This window comes from Heterocephalus glaber, unplaced genomic scaffold (genome assembly GCF_053883595.1).
Source record: "Heterocephalus glaber isolate CG9 unplaced genomic scaffold, H.glaber_assembly_v1.0 deba00000281, whole genome shotgun sequence".
NCBI classification, from domain to species: domain Eukaryota; kingdom Metazoa; phylum Chordata; class Mammalia; order Rodentia; family Bathyergidae; genus Heterocephalus; species Heterocephalus glaber.
Window position 1 is genome coordinate 36,349,883 of NW_028258139.1, and position 19,186 is coordinate 36,369,068.

General features: G+C 43.0%; 2 protein-coding genes across 16 annotated transcripts in view; both read right to left on the bottom strand.

The window, feature by feature from the left end:
* Rufy3 (RUN and FYVE domain containing 3) overlaps positions 1 to 5,616 on the bottom strand; it is a 107,302-nt gene extending 101,686 nt beyond the window's left edge. For 3 of the 15 annotated variants that reach the window (XR_002391495.2, XM_087188408.1, XM_087188398.1), the window contains exon 1: positions 4,286 to 4,605. Coding sequence is in view for 11 of the 15 variants with exons in the window: in XM_087188408.1 (XP_087044534.1) it covers positions 4,286 to 4,580 (295 nt within the window). In the remaining 4 variants the exon portion in view is untranslated. The other 12 variants (XM_087188392.1, XM_021249819.2, XM_021249817.2 and 9 more) reach the window with 10 other exon arrangements.
* A 7,716-nt stretch (positions 5,617 to 13,332) lies between these two features.
* Utp3 (UTP3 small subunit processome component) lies at positions 13,333 to 14,974 on the bottom strand. The gene has a single exon (XM_004871729.4). It carries the CDS (start codon positions 14,810 to 14,812, stop codon positions 13,403 to 13,405), a length of 1,410 nt encoding a protein of 469 aa, XP_004871786.2. The 5' UTR covers positions 14,813 to 14,974; the 3' UTR covers positions 13,333 to 13,402.
* Between the last annotated feature and the right edge of the window lie 4,212 nt (positions 14,975 to 19,186).

Below are 19,186 nucleotides of genomic sequence, written 5' to 3' on the forward strand. Positions count from 1 at the left end.
GCGCTGTGGCCTCAGATGTGTCAAAAAATTGCACCCCAGTTACAGGTTTAGACAATACTGCCACTCCCTCTCCTTTACAGAGGTGGTTGTTCTGAATCCTGTAGGAAGCAGGATGGGGAAGGCACCCCAATAATGGTTCCCAGTCCAGAAAATGACAGATGTCATGAGTGTTAAAGTGGAGGTGCAGGCAGTTTCACCAAAAGAAAAGGCACGCTGCTTCTGAGGGAGGAGTGGGCTTCCTGGGAGAGTCTGTCTCCAGGAATTTGTCACCTCCACTGCTGTCTTTCTGGTGACCACTGTGCCTGGCTCGCACCTGGTCCTCAGTGAATGATCACTTGAATGAATGAGTTAATCCCCTCAAGGGGATTTATATTTATTTTCCCTCCCTTGGTACTGGGATTGATCCCAGAGCCTTCACACTGAGCTACGTTCTGAGGCTTTTTTTTATTTTGAAACAGGGCCTCATGAAGTGGCTAAATTGCTCAGGCTGGGCGCGAACTTGTGATTCTCCTGCCTCAGCCTCCCAGAGAGCTGGACCTCAGAGATTTTGAAAGCTAAGAAAGATTTTGTCAGGCTGGAAAAAGGGAAGAGCATGTGTGTAGAGGGCATGGGTGGAAAAGCCCAATGAGGAAAGTGGAGCAGTTTTTTTTTTGGCAAACGTGGAGTAAATGCCTTCCAATTCCCTAGAGGGAAAAAGAAAGTAGGGGCATCAGTAGATATTGCAAGAACAAAATGAGGAAAAGAAAGAAAAGGAGGAGAAAAACAAGCAAATAGACAATATAGTGATAGTTTCAAATATATCAGTTCTGAAAATAGTTTTATGTGTATTTTTATGCTTGTCATAGTCACCAGAAATCATGTTTTCAAAAACTATGAAAAAAAGAAAACTATATGAAGACTTTGAAAAAATACTTACAATACTATGTTAAGTGGAAATAAAAACAAGTTATTAATCTGTAAAAAAAAAAAAAAAGAAAAGAAAAATATATTCTCTTACATTCCTGATAAAATTTTACCTCTTTTAATAGGCAGATTTCTGTGAAAAGTCAGACAAATAAGGAAACAAACCAAAAATAATAGGTGATTATATTTTGAGGCCAACACTTGTATTTTAGTCTCCAAAGTTCCTTCCTTTGCCCCCTTTCTCTCTTTCACTACTGGTTTCTTTAGGGTCTTGATGAAAGAGCATCAAGTGATTGAGAACACAGGCTCTGCAGGTCGAGTTGGTACGTGCCTGTAGTCCCCACACTCTGGGAAGCTGAAGCAGGAAGATGACAAGTTTGGGCCAGTCTGAGCAATTTAGTGACTTAGCGAGATCCTGTCTCAAAACAAAAAATAAAAAATAGGGCTGAGGATATGGCGCAGTGTGAAGACCCTGGGTTCAATCCCCAGTACCATACACAAAAAAGGTATGCTTTAAAAATATAAACAAAAAATACACAGGACGTAAATGCAGGAAACAGGGAACCTAGCTCTCAGCATTGAATCTGTCACAATTTCCCAGCCTGTGGATGGAACCCTATCTGAAACCCTAGCTAGATGTTTCAGAATTTAAGACTTTACAAAAGAAATGATGGTGCCTATATTGTATATAAGGAACATCCCTAACAAGGAAACAAAAAGAGAGTAGAAGGAAAAATAGTCAATTTAAAAAGGTATAGGATAGAATATGAGATTTAAAAGAAGCATAAAAACAGATTAGTGACAGGACCCAACAAGGCACATTCCAAGTCTTCTTCCTTAGCATACTTCAGCATTCTAGTTGTACAGACATTATACCTTACAAGACTTCACACATGGCACAACCCCTAAAAAGTTTAGTCTACCTTTTTTTTTTTTGGTACCTGGGATCGAACTAAGGACATAGTGCTTGTGAGGCAGACATTGGCACCACTAAGCTAAATCCCCAGCCCAAGTCTACCTCTTTTGTCTGCACACATTTTTACTGCTTTTTGGCACTGTCATTAAAACTAGAGCTTCTGAACTCAAATGTAAAAGTTAATTTAAGAAATCTAAGTACAGGGCTGGGTGTGGTGGGGCACACTTGTAATTCCAGCACTGAGGCTGAGGCAGGAGGATTGTTGCAAGTTCCAGACCAGCCTGGACTATATAATGAGTTCAAGGCCAGGCTGAAATACATAGTGAGACCTTGTCTCAAAAAACAAAACAAAACAAAACAAAACAAAATAAAATCTAAGTACAGCCACAATTTTTAAAATAAAAACAGAATATTATTTTAATACAGTCTTTCAAAGCTATTATATTACTCTTGGCATACACATCCATCCAACAAACTGGATGTGGAGGAGGAAGATGTCAGCCACTATAATATTCATTTGGTGTTCAATTGGAGCTCAACACTGTTCTGGTAAATAAATCTTAGCCAAGCCTTGCACAGAAGCCTGTAATCCCAGCAGTATGAGAGGCTGAGGCAGGAGGATCACATGTTTGAGCTCAGCCTGGACAACTTAGTGACACAGTGAGACCTTGTCACAATTAAAAATAAGAAAGGACTGGGCATGTAGCTCAGACCAGAGGCCCTGATTTCAATCTCTAGTACAAAACAAAATAACAACAATAAGAAGAAGACCTAAAAACGGATTTATCTCCAGTTTTTAAAGCAAACAGGAGAATCAGAGTTCTGATACCCAGGTACATGATAGAAGGCAAAACTGCACTGATTCTACAGAACAAGGACATATTTTCATTCATATTGAGAGAATTATCCCTTTTTACATGTGTTTGGGTCCTGAATTACAAATTTTTAAAATAAATATCACATAAAATATCAATTGACTGGTCTTTAAAAGAAGTTGGGGGCCGGGGATTTAGCTCAGTGGCACCATGCCCGCTTCACAAGTGCAAGGTCCTGAGTTTGATCCCCGGAACCAAAAAAAAAAAGAAGTTGGACCTCTGTATATGCCCAGTAATTTTTCTGAGCACTTACACACCAATGAACTATTTCAGAAGTAAAGACCATGAAGAGATCCTAGAACAGCCCCCGCCAGGCCGAGTTCCTAGAACTTTTATGTGCTAACATAACAACTTGCTCCATACACCTGCTGGTACCATAAGAGATACTCATGAAACTTCAGTCTTTGCTCCTCCTGATCTTTAAGTCTTTTGCCCCAGTTTTTTTCTTTTTTGGTACCGGGGATCGAACTTGGGACCTTATGCTTTCGAGGCAGGCGGAGGAACACTGAGCTAAATCCCCGGCCCCCCAGTTTTTAATACTTTTTTAAAAAATAAAGTTAACCTTTACTAAAAGGAAGGAGTCAAATAAATTATTATTGAAATTCAGATAATCCCCACAACAGGCACTGACCAACTTTCGAAAAATTCTTTTACATCAAACCTTGTACCACCAATGTTGGAGAACTGATAGGAGTATCTTCATTCCACCGTGATGTGGTTAGTAAGCAGATTACATGGAAATAGAAAATTTTAGGCAGGAATAAAAGAGGGTGTGCTTAAAGGGCAAAGTAGAAAGCAGATTCCTTAGAAAATGAAAAGTAGTGAATGTTGAATATATTCTAATCTTCCCTTCTGGGCCGTGTAAAAAGACTCATTTCTGATGTGAGTGAGACACACTCCCACTGGCGGTTAATGTCCCCAGCACTCACACTGCTGCCTTACGCAGTCTGAGCAAATGGTCAGTTGGCCTACCTTCAGGTAAGTAACAGGTAAGTAACACTGCCGCCAGGGTCCGGGGAATCCTCACCACCGTAACCTGACAAAACATCTCAGCTTCGGACCTCCGCGGTTTCACTAAAGGGTACGGACTTGGCAGACAAGAAATCTGGGTCAACTTCATTCCCTCTTTCAAGCTGTTGCTGAAGACAAATCATTGTAACTAACTATTCTGCTCTTCAGCTTCCTCATCAGAAAAGGGACATCACATCTGGCTCGCAGGGTAGTACTAACCATGATAATCACGGCACATGCACATAGGTAATAGTCAACGAAAATCCCTTATTTTTTCCTAGGGCTTGGTTGGATCCGGGGAGCAAAGCAGGAGGGGTTCGCGCGGGCACGATCGTCCCTCCCCTCTGGAGCGCAAAGCCAGGCACCGTCGGCGCAGTGTGCGCGCAGAGCTCGTCTTTCGGGCCAGACCGCCGCTCCGGAGTCCTCCGCCGCCGCCCGCGCCCCACTGCCGTGCTAACCGAGGGGCTGGGGTGACGAGGCTGCGAGCCTGGAGACTGCTCGGGACAAAAGCCGGAGGTGCGGGTCTCCGCCACGCCTCCCCGAGGGCCCCGCCCGGCCCGCACTCCCGGGCCCCACTCACGGTGCCCGCCGGCCCCGCCGCTCGGGTGGCTCAGCAGCAGGAAGGGCAGAGGGGAGCCCGGCGACGGCGGCGTCCTCCAGGCGCGCGGGGGCTGCGGCGGCGGGCGGGCAGCGAAGCCGGCGGCGCCCTCGCCCGGGTACAGCAGGAAGAAGGGGGCGGCCACCGGCGAGCTTGGTTCCGAGCGCCCGGCCGGGGAGGCCGGCGGCCCCGCCTCGCGCTCCTGGTCCGCGTCGTCGGCCGGCTCCGCGCCGCAACTCCCAGCGCTCGCGGCCGGCGGTGGCGTGGCCTCAGCCATGCTCGCGTCCTAGCGTCCCGGGCCGCCGCCTCCTCCGGCGCCCGGACCAAGCTGAGGTGAGCGATAGGCCCACAGCCGGCCCGCCCGCCCGACGGCGCGCCCGCCCCGCCCCTGCCTGGCCCCACCCACGCTGGCCCGGTCCTGAGGCAAGCCCCGCCCCTCCGCCGAACGCCCCCCGCCCCTCGTCGCTGTCCCTCCCCGTGACCTCGGGAGCAACGCGCCGCCTGCTGGGCCGCGGGCGGCCGGGCGTATTTCCTGGTTGGCACCTGGACCTGGAGAGCGGGCGAAGTTCCCGCGGTGGCCCCGGGTGCGTGAGTGACTAGACACAAAGGTGTGGGCTGAAGGACCAGCGGAAGCTAATTGTTAAAACGGCATCTCTACCTCAGCACCGAGCCACACTGGGCCCCAGCCGTGGCTCGCGGTCTGGACCGCACCCCTGGCCCGGACATCTGCGGAGCCCGCCTCTGGCCGGACTCATGGGCCGGGCCCTGTCGCCCGGCGCCCTGGGGCGGTCAGCTGAGTGTGCACGGTGGTCCACCGCAGGTCCGCGTCCTCACTTGCACAGTGCTGCTCCCTGCCTGTAACGGGCACCGTTGCTTCACTTACAGCGTTTCAATCAATGCTTGCTGAACCAGGAATCTGAAAGTAATCATTTCTTTCTCCGAAAAAGGCAATTTCTGGTTCCTGTCATTATTCTTCATTCTGGGATTCCTAGCTGATCAGCACCGTGCTCGCGTTGCAAATTCTGGCATGGAATCCATTTCGACTCAGTTAAAAATCTGCTGTGTAACATTTACCCACCTACTTTTCCCTGTTCAGCTTTATCTTCTCTGAAAGGAAAAGTATACCTTTCTGTTGTTACTCTTCTCTGTAAAACACTCTCACATCACCCCCAGAATTAACCACGAGACTTTGGAGACAGTCCTTCACCAGGTCTTTTAAATAAGAAGCATTGAGAAAAAGAAAATGGCTTACAAGGAAGCTAACCTCAAGCAATTTAGGAAGTTTAAGTTTCTGGCCTTTCCCCGTTCTGCTGACCCCAGCCTACTTGAGTAAATGATTTATCCTCTTCATGTGTTACTTATTCAGAGATATGAGTTAAATAAACAAGTAAACGGGCTAACACGGGTTAAATATTATTAGCGACATTTTACTATTTTGGCAAAACAGCCAAACTTACAAAAATAAAAAAGTGAGTTGGGGTAAAACCTTTTTCATCTTATCTTCTAGAATCGTAGAGTTCTGTTAGGCTTTTTTGTTTTCATCTTTTGTTGTGAGTCTTGATTAGAGGTTATTTGCCTTTTAAGAATTGCAAACTGTATAATTCCTTAAAGAGCAAAGCTAGATTCCAGATACTGGCTTTAATGCCTATCCTTGTTTGTGTGCAGAAATCTGTAAGGATCATATTCTCATCAGGTTCCATCATGAAGATGTTTTGCAATGTTTCAGTAAAGACTTTGGGAAGAATCTGTACCTACCCCATTTTAGGAAGAGAGGAGGGCAGAATCTTCACAAATCATTTTCAAGAAAGGCCAATAATCACCCGAGGGGGTCACCAAGTTAAGAAAGAATAAAATGCTATGTGGGCTACATGCCAGCTTTTTGCTTTTTTAAGTCAACATACCTGTAGGTATAGAAACATTGACGTCCTGTGGAGACTCCCTGAACCCCTCCGATCGTGCTGAGGATCAAACCTAGCTAGGTTTGCTAGGTGCTCCCAGTGAGATAGCTTCCCAGCTCTTCTTTAGTATCTTTAAATTTCAAGACAGGATCTTGCTAAGTTTCACAGGATGGCCTTGAATTTGAGATCTTCCTGCTTCAGCCTCTCAAGTAGCTGGAATTCCAGGCATATACTACTACGCCTGGCTTGGCTTGTACTTCTTTATTAAAGAAGTTCTATTTATGTTTTGTCATTAAGTCATAGCATAATAAATACAAAAAAATCAGCTTAAATGTGGGTCCTTTAAAATTTACAGGCAAGGCTATTTGTGAACCATTCCTTTAAAGGTAGATGGTACTCCAATTTGTTAGATTTTAATGCCTAATTTAGCTTTTGAATCAATAATACAATCACAGCTCTGCTTTAGTTTTAGTGATGTAAAGAGCTGATTGAGCTGTCACATTTAAGGAAGCCAATATTATAAAATCAAGCTTAAACATGTTCCTTCTTACAAATGGAGAGAGCATCTTCCTGTACTTTTTAAAAAAAGTGACAGAGTCCAAGAACTATAATTAAGAATCAAGTGCTGTTAATCTTCTTGTGAAGTAGAGGAGGAGGTGCTTTTTAACTTTATCTGTAATTTTAGTTATCAATGTTTGGTTTTTAAATGCCCTTTGATGACATTAAGGATTGAGAATACTCCACATGCCAGAGCTTCCTAGAGACCAAGGTCACGGGTGATAATGTATTTTTGGCTAAGATGCTTAGTGCCATGTATTGGAAAAAACAGCACTTGAGAAATGTTGGTATTACAGTACAGCACAGTTTTATTGATTCTAAAAAGAGTTATTTGACATTGTGTGGTACTTGGGAAAAGTAATTTGAAAATAAGGTACCTAGTTTAAGAGTTTGTGTTAAACTTATTTTAATAATGCAGAATGCTTTTTTTTTTGGCAGTGCTGGGGGCTCAACCCAAGGTGAGCTCCATCCCCAGCCTTTTTATTTTTGCGCAGGTCTTGCTAAATTCCCCAGGCTAGGCTTGGCTCAAACTTGTGATCCTTCTGCCTTAGCCTTCCAGTGCAGCTATCACAGGCATGTGCTACCACACCTGGCTAAAAGATGAATGTATTTCTCCCAATATAATGCCTCCAATGTGATAGCTCTTTTAGCCTGCTGTTCTTCATCTCCAAACCTGACATGCTTATTGTAGATACTCTTAAGATTTATAAGCAATATATTAGTTTTGGTAAAACACCTGTGGCAGCTTTCTTTGGGTGGCAGAACATGGATATATTTTTCAATTTTTCTGTACTTACAAGTAGTTTAAAATAGATGTGTAACTTATAATAAACACTCAAGTGCTATTTTGGTTAGTAGTTTGATAATATATTTTTTATGAAGATCTACTAACAACAAAGTTGTGTGTCTTGGGTATTTTGTGGAGAAGCAAGATTCAAGAGTCTGCCTCATAGCTTATATTTTAGAGTTCTTCGTATCTGTTTTTTTTTTTTTTTTTTGGTACCGGGGATTGAACTCAGGACTTTGCACTTGCAAGGCAGGCGCGGTGCCACTGAGCTAAATCCTCAGCCCTGAGTTCTTCATATCTTAATGTTGCTGAAGTTACTTGGTTGGTTTTTTTGCTATTACTTCACCTCATTTGTTCCAATTCTTGTGTATTCCAAATTGTTTCTCTCAAATCTGTCCTTCTATCCCCCCTCCCCCTTTCCTGGGATTGAAGCCAGGGATTTTGCAGCTACCCCCAGCCTTTATTTTGAGATAGGGTCTAGCCAAGTAACTTGTAATCCTTCTGCTCTGGCACCCTGTGTCCCCCATAATTTGACAAGAACTTGGCTGGCTATCTGGGATTCAACCTAAGCTCCTAACTACCTAAGGTTTTTCAGAATCTACCCCCCTTCCCCCACCTTTCCAATGTTCTCTTCCTACTTTGCTTTTCCTGTGTTGCTTTGGTTAAACTTTAACAAGTTCAGCATTCCTCATGCTGCCCCCACAAAAACATACTGTCATCACAGACCATGACTTTGCTTTTCCTACCTAGAGGTACATACAAGCCTTTTTTGAAGTCCCATCTTCATACAATACACAAAAGATGTATTCCTAAATTCCCTTCACTGTTTTTTTGTTTATAACTCCTTCCAAGATCCTATCAAAATTCTTTGATTCTGTGTCCATCAGCGGTCCTAAGTTGAAATGATTCAGAAGAGTTGGACTGAATATGAAGTTTAAGAATAACATTGGACTTATATTTCCTTTTGACGTATTGTTAGTGTAATGGAAATAAAAATCTAGGTATGTCTAAAAGAGATCACTGAATGTAAAAAAATTGTAGGTGCTAAATGGATTTGTTGCCATTGGCTTAATTTCTTCCTCTAACCGTGGTAAAATGTCTTAGTTTAGAATAGTAACATAGGCCAGACAAAGCAACACTTAAGGCTAAGAGTAAACTGCTTCTGGCAGAATGGTGCACACCTGTAGTATCAACACTCTGGGAGGCTAAGGCAGGTTTGAGTCCAGCCTGGGCAACTTAGTGAGACCCTGACTCCAAATTAAAGAATTAAAGGCTGCACATAGTAGCAGAGCATGCCTGTAATCCTTGCACTTAGGAGGCTGAACCTGGAGGATCACCTTGAGTTAAGAGGTCAGCCTGAACCACGTAGTAAAACCCTGTCTCAAAAAAGAAACAGTAAGGGCTGAGCATGTAGCTCTGTGCAAAGGGCCTGGGATTCAGTCCGAGGGAGGGATGGATGGACAGGACATATGCAAGACTTCCTGAGGTCCATGGAGTTCTGGCCTCAGGGAATCCAGAAACCTAGGACATGGTATGTACAAAATGTCAGGGTTAGGCCTTGTTTATGGGAGGGGTAGTGCCCACTGTTTTCATCTGATTCTGCAGGGCTGCCCTTAAAGTTTTGTAGTCTCATGGTTGTGTATCATATTTCACTCCTGCAGTTAGTTCCATTCATATGCCTCATGTCTTGTGCTGTAAGCCGGGAGGAATCTAGAACGCTGCGCAGAGCAGTGTTTCCCAACGTATTCTGTAAACTACATGGGTCAGAATCTTGAGTGACTGTTAAAAATAGAGATCCTTGGGCTTTACAATATGCAGAATATGAGCTGGGATATGGAAATCTGCATTTTAAACTTAACAACTCATTCTTCGACATTCTAGTTTAAGAACCATTGTGGTAGAACCAAGGAGAAACAAACTCATTTAAATGTAGTAGGGATTTTTATTAAAATGGCTTACTAGTAACTAACACTAAGCACTTCATCTGCCTAGTACTTTCCTAAATATGTTATATAGATTAAGTACTTAAATGGCTGTGTCAATCATATTTTTCATTGTGGGGAAATGGGCACAGAGAGGTTAAGTACACATATCAAAGACATGTGGTAAATGGTGAAACTGGTTCCTAATCACTACTCTATAATAGCCTGGTTTTTTTTTGTACTGGAGACTGAACCTAGGGCCTCTGTATGGAGCCCTTCTTAAAAATACAGTGTCTCTGGCTGGAGATTTAGCTCAGTAGTTCCGCTGCCTGCCTCACAAGCACAAGGACCGGAGTTTGATCCCTGGTACCACACACACACAAAAAACTACAGTATCTCAGGCTGGGGATTTAGCTGTCAGTGGCTTCGCTGCCTGCTGCGCAAGCACAAGGACCCAAGTTCGATCCCCAGTACCAAAAAAAAGACCAGTATCTCTAAGTCTGGGCTCAGATTTTTGATCTTCCTGCTTCAGCCTCCAGCAGTGCTAGGAAAACAGGTTTGTGTCACCATGCCTGGCTTCTCTATTGTCTTTCTCAAGAATAAATATTTTACTAACATCCAGGTTTTTGTTTTGTAGCCTAAGAAATGTTGATTGTTGGTATTTTACTATCATTTAAAGCTTCACTTTGAAACAAATGTAAAATCATTGGGTTTTTTTGAGACAGGGTCTCACTATGCAGTTCAGGCTGGCCCCAAACTTGGTGATCCTCCTGCCACAGCCTTCCGAGTGCTGGGATTACAGGTGTGCACCACCATGCCTGCCTGGTTTTTTTTTGGGTACCGGGGATCGAACTTGGGTCCTTGCGCTTGCGCAGCAGGCAGCGAAACCACTGAGCTAAATCTCTGGCCCCTGTTTTTCTCTTTTAAGAATAGCTGAAGTTGTGGGGGTGGTGGGACAAGCCTGTAATCTCAGCACTCTGGGAGGCTGAGGCTCCAACAACTCAGGGAAACCTGTCTCAAAAAATAAAAAGGATTAGGGATACAGATCATAGCAAAGGCTCTGGGTCAATCTCCAACACTGGGTGGAAATAGCTAAAAGAATCAAGAAATATATCATCTGAATACATACCTAAAACAAATGCATATCTAAAAAAATTCCAGTTAAATCCTTCTACATTGTTTTGATTATATACAATTCAATGCTCTTCATCCTTGATATGTAGTTTGTCTCATTTTGGTAATGTTAACTTGTTTACTTTAACAAAAGAATTTAAAAGGTTTTCAGATACAGCAAGACAAAATAAGCAATTTCACGCATTTCCTCAGTATGTCAAATATATTCTGTATCAAGCAAGTTAAGCTAAATATTAAGATCACAAAAAATAACTTCCAATATTGTACAGCTAAGAAACTTGTGCTTTAGAGAAATCAGCCAGCCAAAAGCCAGTCAGCTGGTTAATGGCATTAACCAGTAAGGTTTTCTTGTACTCTTTGTATTTTCCATAGCTGTCTACATTTTATTGTTTTTTGAATTCAGTGATCTTCCTGCCTCAGCGTCTGAGTAATGGGATTACAGGTGTGCTGTCCATTATTTTACTATGCTGTCATAAAACAGGTTGTGTTTTGTCTTGATGCCTGATACCAGTAATTTACCTTACTGGAACTCTGATTTGTGAAGCTCTCTAGAGTTCAGTCTGCAAAATGACCATCATCCTGGTTAACAATTATTATTCATGCTCCTGCAATCCAACAGTACTCAATACCTTTGAGCACTCTCTAAATGTTTGTTAAGATAATTTTAGCTGCGAGGTGTGGTGGCATTACATTATTCCTGTAATCCCAACACAGGAGAGGCTGACTGACGCAGGAGGATCACTGCCAGTTTGAGGCCAGCCTGGGCTACAATAGTGAGTTCAAGCCCAGCGTGAACTACACAGTGAGACCCTATCTCAAAAACAAAAAAACCCAACTAATTTTGGAAGATGTGAATATTACATCTAGCAACTTCTTGTGCTATTAACTCACATCTGATACAGCCATATCTTATTTGTAAGATAGCATCAGCTACATCCTAGCTATTCCAGAATGAGTATTTATAGTGAAGTGTGACACTATATAAGGCTTAATTTTTTCCACTTTCCTAAACGAAGATTTTTCATTTAAAATATTTCTTAACACAATTCTATCTTAATCTATCTCAGGGGTTTGACACAGAACATAAAACACTTTCAACCCTTATCTTTGTATTTTCATTTACCTCTGCAAGTAGTAGCTCTTCCTCCCTGACAAGCTGGCACTCCTTAGATGGTCTCAGTGTAGCAGACACTGTCCTAAGTACTTTACAGACATTATCTCACCTAGCCCTTAGAATAATCCTGCAAAAAGACACTGCTATTATTCAGGCTTTAGATGAAAACAGCAACGAAAAAAGACACCAAGAAACTTAAGTCCCAGGTACTAAGTGTTGCAGCTGTACTCTAACTCCATTCTGATCTTAATCTCTCTTCTATGGCTTCTCAAGGGTAAAAGAAACTGCAACTCAGAGACTAACTCAAAATACCCTGGTAAATAAAGCTGAAATCTTTATTTCTTCTACTCTACTAGAAAAGGAAGTATGGGATTGGACTCTGAAGCCAGAAAAGCTGGGTTGAGATTCTCCCTGTTACTTAATAGCCAGGTGACTTTGAGAGTTTTCTCATTCCCGCAATTTCCTCATCTTCAAAATGTGGACAATAGAATTTGTTGAGGAATAAGGAAATAAGTAGACACAAAGTATTCAGGGGAGTAGTAGGCACTGGATGCTTTCACTTCCAACCTACTTCTTCTAAGGAAAAAAAAGCAAAAAGAAAGTCATATTTGGTACTCTGAGAAAGCAGCTGTACTCCAGGGGTGAAGAGAATAAATGCTCACATTATGCTAGTTTGGGTTCAAATCCCAAGCAGGTGTCCCTTAGAAAGTTAACCTCCCAAAACTTCAGCATCTTCTCTGTGATACTGAGAGAAGTTCCAGCTCACAATGTTACTGGTGAGATGAGGTTATACAATTGGTACCTGGTGAGTGTTCAGTAACTATTAACCACCAATCATCCCTGCATCTCCAGCAGTTACAGCAGAATGTTTAATGAATAAGCGCTAAGAGTTCTGTGCTTTCCTTTGCCAGTCTTCTCATTTTCTTCCTGGCATCATCCTATTTTAAAATTAAATAACAACATTTCCCTCATTATAGGGACCAGAATAACTGCAAGGAAAATGCAACTTTGTTACCTTTTGAAGTTGCCACTTAAACTAATATTAAAAAAAAAATTCAGCAAAAGGAGTACAAACAGCAACCAATGCAAACTACCGGCACAGAAACAGAAATGGAATTTTCACCTTATTAATCACATGAAGGACTATTAGAAAATATTCACAATTGCTGCAATTAAGACATATTTTTTCTTTTTCTACTTTTAATCAAAGTTCCTCTTTATTCCTATATTTTTACAAAATCCACCTCAACATTAGACTCATGCATTAATAAGTATCTTGCCCAAATAGTGTAGCTAGGTAAATATACGGCAGAACTATTTTTATGGACTGTCTTACAGATGATTGCCTAAGGTACAGTCTATTTATGTAAAAAGTTATACAAGTGCTTAAGTTCCATTAATACTCCACAATTAACTGAGTGGGAAACTTTCCCAGGCTAGTACTTAACAAAATATCGCGCATCTTTTTTCAATACCATCTCTTTCCCCAAGCATCTTCATACTGTTCCTACAGCTCTTAATATGACTTTAATATCAACTAAAGGGCACATAAACAATAAGCTCCCTACTATCCCTGGCATGAACTTTAAAACTTAAGTAATATATTACTAACACAATCACTTTAAAAATAAAAATTTATTAATCTAACATGATTGTCAAAAACCTTAATTAAGCTAAGCAAACATTTTACTTAAGCTTTATGCTCTTTTTAACTCCAGCACGAATGCCCGATAATTCACCACTATAACGTTGGTCTTCTCTTCGAACTTCACGAACCTGGCCTCTTCTTCGAATTTTGGCTCTTCTGAACTTCTCCCTATGTTTCACTCTGGGATTGCGGTCAATCTTTTTCCTCCTAGGTGTGAGTCCCTTATTTTTAGCAATCTGATAGGTAATGGCTCTCTTTGCATTCTGATCTTCAAGAGCCTGTTCTTCAGCGCAAGTTTCTTCTTTCTTTCTCTTCAACTTTTGCCTGTCCTCCATTTCTATGTAGTATTTCAGTGCAGCTTCTTCATTAAAATCTGAATCACCAGAGAGATTTCGAGAAGCGGAAGTCTTTGAAGCAGACTTTGGCTTGGCCTTGGTGAGTTTTGCTTTTGGGTTCAATTCTTTCCTTATAGGACCATTCTTCAATGTAAGCAGATGTCGAATTTCAGAGGACAGTTTCTGATCCACAACTGACAGCTTGTTGATCAGATTTCGGTAGGTAACAAGCCTTTCTATGACAGGATGTCCATGTGCGGGGACTCTCCTAGCTTTCAGGATCAAATAAAAGCTGATGTTGGAACAATAGTTCAAGTAGAGGTTATATTTGGTCTTCAGGTATTGGCTCCCTTTCCCGGGTGGAATTATTTCTTGCTCTATCAACTGTAACAATGGCTCTAGCTCATCTTTCACTTCTCTTAACTTGACTTTTAGGTCTTCTATAAGCTCCAAAAGCTCTGGTGATTCTTTTCGCAGCATCTTTAGCTTCTCTTTTACTGAAATTTTAGCCAAATTCTTGACGACCCGTGTTTCAGCTTCCTCTACCGGAGGCATGGGTTTTGCAAAGGACTCCACCCAGGTGACTCCAAAATCATCCTCTTGCAGGGCTTGGGCTAGGCGCCGCTGAATGACCTGTGCCTCCTCCTCTTCCTCTCTCTCCTCCTCCTCTATATCTTGTTGACTCTGCCGGCCTCGGGATTTGGAGCCATAGTCCGTGTCATAGTAAAGTCTTTTCCTTTGACCCCAAGACAAACTGGGATCCACAGAGGTCTCAGCCTCACTCTGCACGGAGCTGCCGCCGTCGTCATCATCATCAACGCCCTCCTCCCCCACACTCTCTCCGTCTTCGTCTTCATCGTCAAGATCTAGGGCTAGCACCTCCTCCTCGCCATCCTCCTCCTCCCCGCTGTTCACCTCGCTCCAGCCCTTGGCCAAGGCTGCCCGGGCTCGCGCCTCATGAAAGTCATCTACTTCATCTTGGTAGTAGCTGGAGTCCCCAGGCGAGGGTGGCCCTAATAAATCGTCTCCATTTTCGTCTGCCGCGGTGCGACCTCCTCCGGCATGCACAGCTGCCCACCTGGCGGCTCCGCGCCGCCGGGATCTCCTCACCATGGCTCACACGCCGTCTCAGGTTCTACAGCGACACAGAGACTGCAGCCACCTCTGATCTAACAGCGGGAACCACACGCCCCAAAGCGAGCACCACTACTACCACGCTAGTAGCCGCGCGACCATGTAGCTACAGGGATTTCCACTTCCTTCCGGGCTGAGGGGCGGGACTTCCGCTCAGCCCCCACGGGGCCAATCATGTTGCTGGCTCCTTTTCTTGTCTTTCAGTTCCGGCGAATTAAAATCTCTCCGTGTAGGAACAACAGGTTAAAGAAATTGCGTTCCTCAGAGCTCTTTCGCGAGACTTCCATTCTGTCTCGCGTGAGCCTGGAGGCCGGAAGCGTAGCCTCCAAACAAGGCGAGATCGCTGCACCAGCAGGGGGCACTGTGCGCCTGCTCCCGATGGGTGTGAGCGGGCCCCGTGTTTGAGTACGGAGAGCCAAGTCTAGGGTCTGCAGTCTTTGCTCTCCCTCCCCGGCCATTCGAAGTGAGACGGTTTGCTTTCGAGTTTCTCCACTGTAAGCTGCAGACGCCATTTCTGGCGCTGCAGCCGGAGGGCTTGTGGGCGCAGCGCTTGTCCGGAGCGGCCCCGGGGTGCCGGTGGCGGGGAAGGTAGCGGGGGAGGCCGTGCCGAGGTGTGGGCCGGGGAGCTGGGCGGGCGGGCCTTGCGCGCGGCCTTTTGCGCCTCAGTGTCTGCTGTGGAGAGAGCTCTGCTACGGCCCGCTCCCGGGGTGCCGTTGCACACGGGCAGCCCAGCTTCCCCTCACCGAGCTCGTCCAGAGCTCCCCACCCTTCAGGCCTCCTGCGCTTCTTGGTTCCCTGCACGCAGCTTTTCGTCGCCTGGTAAGCAACTGGCGCAGTGTTCAGCCAGATCTGCTGAGTGAACAAGGATTGAAATGACACCACCTGATTGCGTTTTTGGTGCCATATGAAGCCGAGTGAATGATGATGCCTAAGGCTGCAGACATCTCCAAGGGAGATCACCTGACCTAGCACCGGTTTTAGAGACTGTTAATCACAACTTTGATATGGTACATGTGGAAACAGTGGCAAATCTGTCAGAAACCAGGGACACAGCTCCCACACCCGGATTTCACGCCCACACACTGGGGATCGAACCCAGACCCTTTGCCCTGAGTTACATGCCCAGCGCTTTTTAGTTTGGGACAGTCTCAATAAATTGCCCACGCTGGACTCGTCCTTGGGATCCTCTTGCCTCAGCCTCCCAGTCTTTGCTTCTTTAATGTGAATGAATTTCAGACCTTTTCCAGAGGGTAGGGTGGAAAACCCAGAAGCACAGGTTACTACTGTATATTTGAGGAAGAAGGTGTTAATAAGAACTAGTAAAAGTAATAGAAGAACTAGTTATGCTGGACTTAAGATGTATTATTTAGAGATAGAGGTTTGAAAGGACTATCCAGTAATATTGGTTTAAATTTAGGTTTCTGGACACTGGTATGATGGGTTCAGAGTTAGTATTATGACACCCTCAAGTGTAGGAAGTTGGAAGCTGAACTCTGCTAAAATTAATGGTGACATCATCTTTACAGAAAGTATAGTGTCATGTTAAGAAAATAATTTTCAGAAAAAGCAGTGCTTGCTTTTTTTTTTTTTTTTTTTAAGTGCTTGCTTTTTTGAGACAGGCTTTCCCTATGCAGTTCAGGCCAGCCTTGAACTCACCAGTCCAGACTGCCCTTGAACTCCTGGGAGTCCCTTGCCTCAGCTGCCTGAGTGCTGGGATTACAGTTGTGTGCCACCTCGCTCAGCTTTAGAAAATACAATTTAATGACTGAAAAGGTGTAGGTGAAAAATCTATATTCATATAGTAAGCATGAAATAATAAAATTATTGCTGTAGTGGGGATTAAAGCCAGGGATGCCCTACCAATGAGTTACATTGCCTTTATTTTTTTTTTTAATTTTGAGGCATGGTCTTGCCCATTTGCTCAGGCTGGCCTCAAACTTGGGATCATCCTGCCTCAGCCTCCCGAATAGCTGGGGTTATAAGTATGTGCTACCATCTCCAGCTTATGAAATTCATTTTGGAATGTAAATACTAATGTTTTTTTTCATTGAGGAATTATCTGCTTATATATGTTACTGTGCTTACATTATATACTGTAGTTGCTCCAAAGGCAAATTAGCCATTTAAGGAGCATATAATTGAGTAGAAAAAAAGACGTGGCCTCAAGGGGCTTATCACCAGGTGGAAAAGACACAGAAAGATTACCAAGATATCAGGCAGTGTGCATCTTCCATGTAGTTCAGTAAGAGATTAGCAGGATGAGAGATGACATCCAGATTGCTGTTTTGCAAATGTAGGGCTTTGGTATAGCTCATGGGCAGAGTGTTTTCCTAGCACGCACAAAGCTCTGGGTTCAATCCCCAGCCCCACTGAACCCCCACCAAAACCCAACCAAACCAAAAAAAACAAAACAAAAAGAATGTTATATCTAAGATGGCACTGTAATTATATCCTTACTAACTGTCCTACATTTTTCTTGTATCAAAACATTTAGGCATATAAAGCAAATACTAATTGCTATAGATAAATTAGAAAACTTTTAAATGGGAGTGATCATATCACTCCAATATTATTTAAACATTACATTTCCTGTCTATTTAGAATAGTTTAAGTAATGAATATTTAGAGTACTATATTCTAACATTCTAAGATTTTTTTTTTTTTTTTTTTACTAAAGAATAGTTTAAAAGTCAGTTCTTTGTGGCTGGGGATTTAGCTCCGTGGTTCTGGCTCCTGCCTCGCAAGCACAAGGCCCGGAGTTCCATCCCCGGTACCAAAAAAACAAAAAAAAATCAGTTCTTCAGTTCCAACAGCTTCATCATACCATTCCTAAGCCTAATATTAGAGTTATTTACCATTTAGATAAGGAATGTTTTGTTGAAAATTTGTGTTTCTAAGCTGGGCATGGTGACGCATGCCTATAATCCTAGTACTCAGGAGACTGAGGCAGGAGGATAGCTGTGAGTTCAAGACCAGCCTACTGAGACCCTGTCTCCAAAACAAAACAAAACAAACCCCAAAACATGTTGAGTTTCCAGAAAAAAATGAATAAAAACTAACACTCTTTGACATTAAACTGTTACATTTTTGGCAAATGCAATTTATCATTATCTTTATTACATTATTTTGGTATCTGGCTCTACATGTAGGACCAGCAGATTTTCTTTATGCCCTAAGCCATGTAGGGGATTCTCATTGTGGAAGGCAGAGTTCTGTGACTGACACCCTGGGTGGTACAGGGGACTTCCCCCCCAGGTGTGTGTCCTGGTGGTTGAAAATGTCCCACCGGATCTGTTTACACATCTGTTTCTTCCTGAAATACTGAAGCAATAATATTTAATGATAGCTAACATTAAGAATGGTTTCTTTGTTTATCTGTTTTGGTTTTTGAGATGGTTGCTATGTACTTCAGGCTGGTTTTGAACTCACTATTAGCCCAGGCTGGCATCCAGCTCACAGTGATCCTCCTTCCTCAGCCTACTGTGTGTGCCATACCATATGTGCACCATTCCATGGCTGGCATGAGTGGTTATATGTCCCAGGAAGTGTCATAAACTCTAGACAATCAGCCTTCTGAAAAAGGTACTGTAATAATCTCTATGTCTGAGGAAACAAGCGCAGAGGGCTTAAATGAGGTGATAAAACTCTTAGGTGGTAGAACTAGATTTGAACCTAGTCTAGCTCCAGAATCTATGCTGTGCTATAATGAACTATTGTACTATGCTGGCTTTCAAATATGGCCTTAATAGCTCTCCTAATTTTTAGTATCTTGTACATTTTAATCTGATGTCATCCATATATAACTTCCCAGAATACTATTTCCATCACCCTACACCCTGGTTCAAACTTTCAGTGACTCTCAGTTCCTATCAAGAAAAAGTTTTCACATCATACGTCATCCCCAAACATCTTTTATTTTTATGATATTGAAGATTGAATCCAGGGGTGCTCTACCACTGAGCTATGCTACCGGCCATTTTAATTTGATTTTTAAATTATTTTTTGGCTGCTAGAACAATAACAAACTGGACTCTTTCATAGCTGGTTATAGTAGATACCAGTTTTAAATATTTTTCTGATATTTCTTCTCAACACGCCATGTCTTTCCAGTCACGTAAACATCAAAATACATGGGCAAGTTTGTAGTTTATTAATTTATGCCTCTTCAGTGACTATATTTGAATGACTATATAGAGATAATTTGATTATAGAAAATTGGTAAAAAAATAGGTTCATTCTAATAATAGCTATAGACAGGACTATTCATGTTTGTATAACTGTGCCTAAATTGTGTTATTCAGGTAAACAGTGATTTTTTTTTCCCCATTCTGCTATCCACAGCCAATTTCAGAA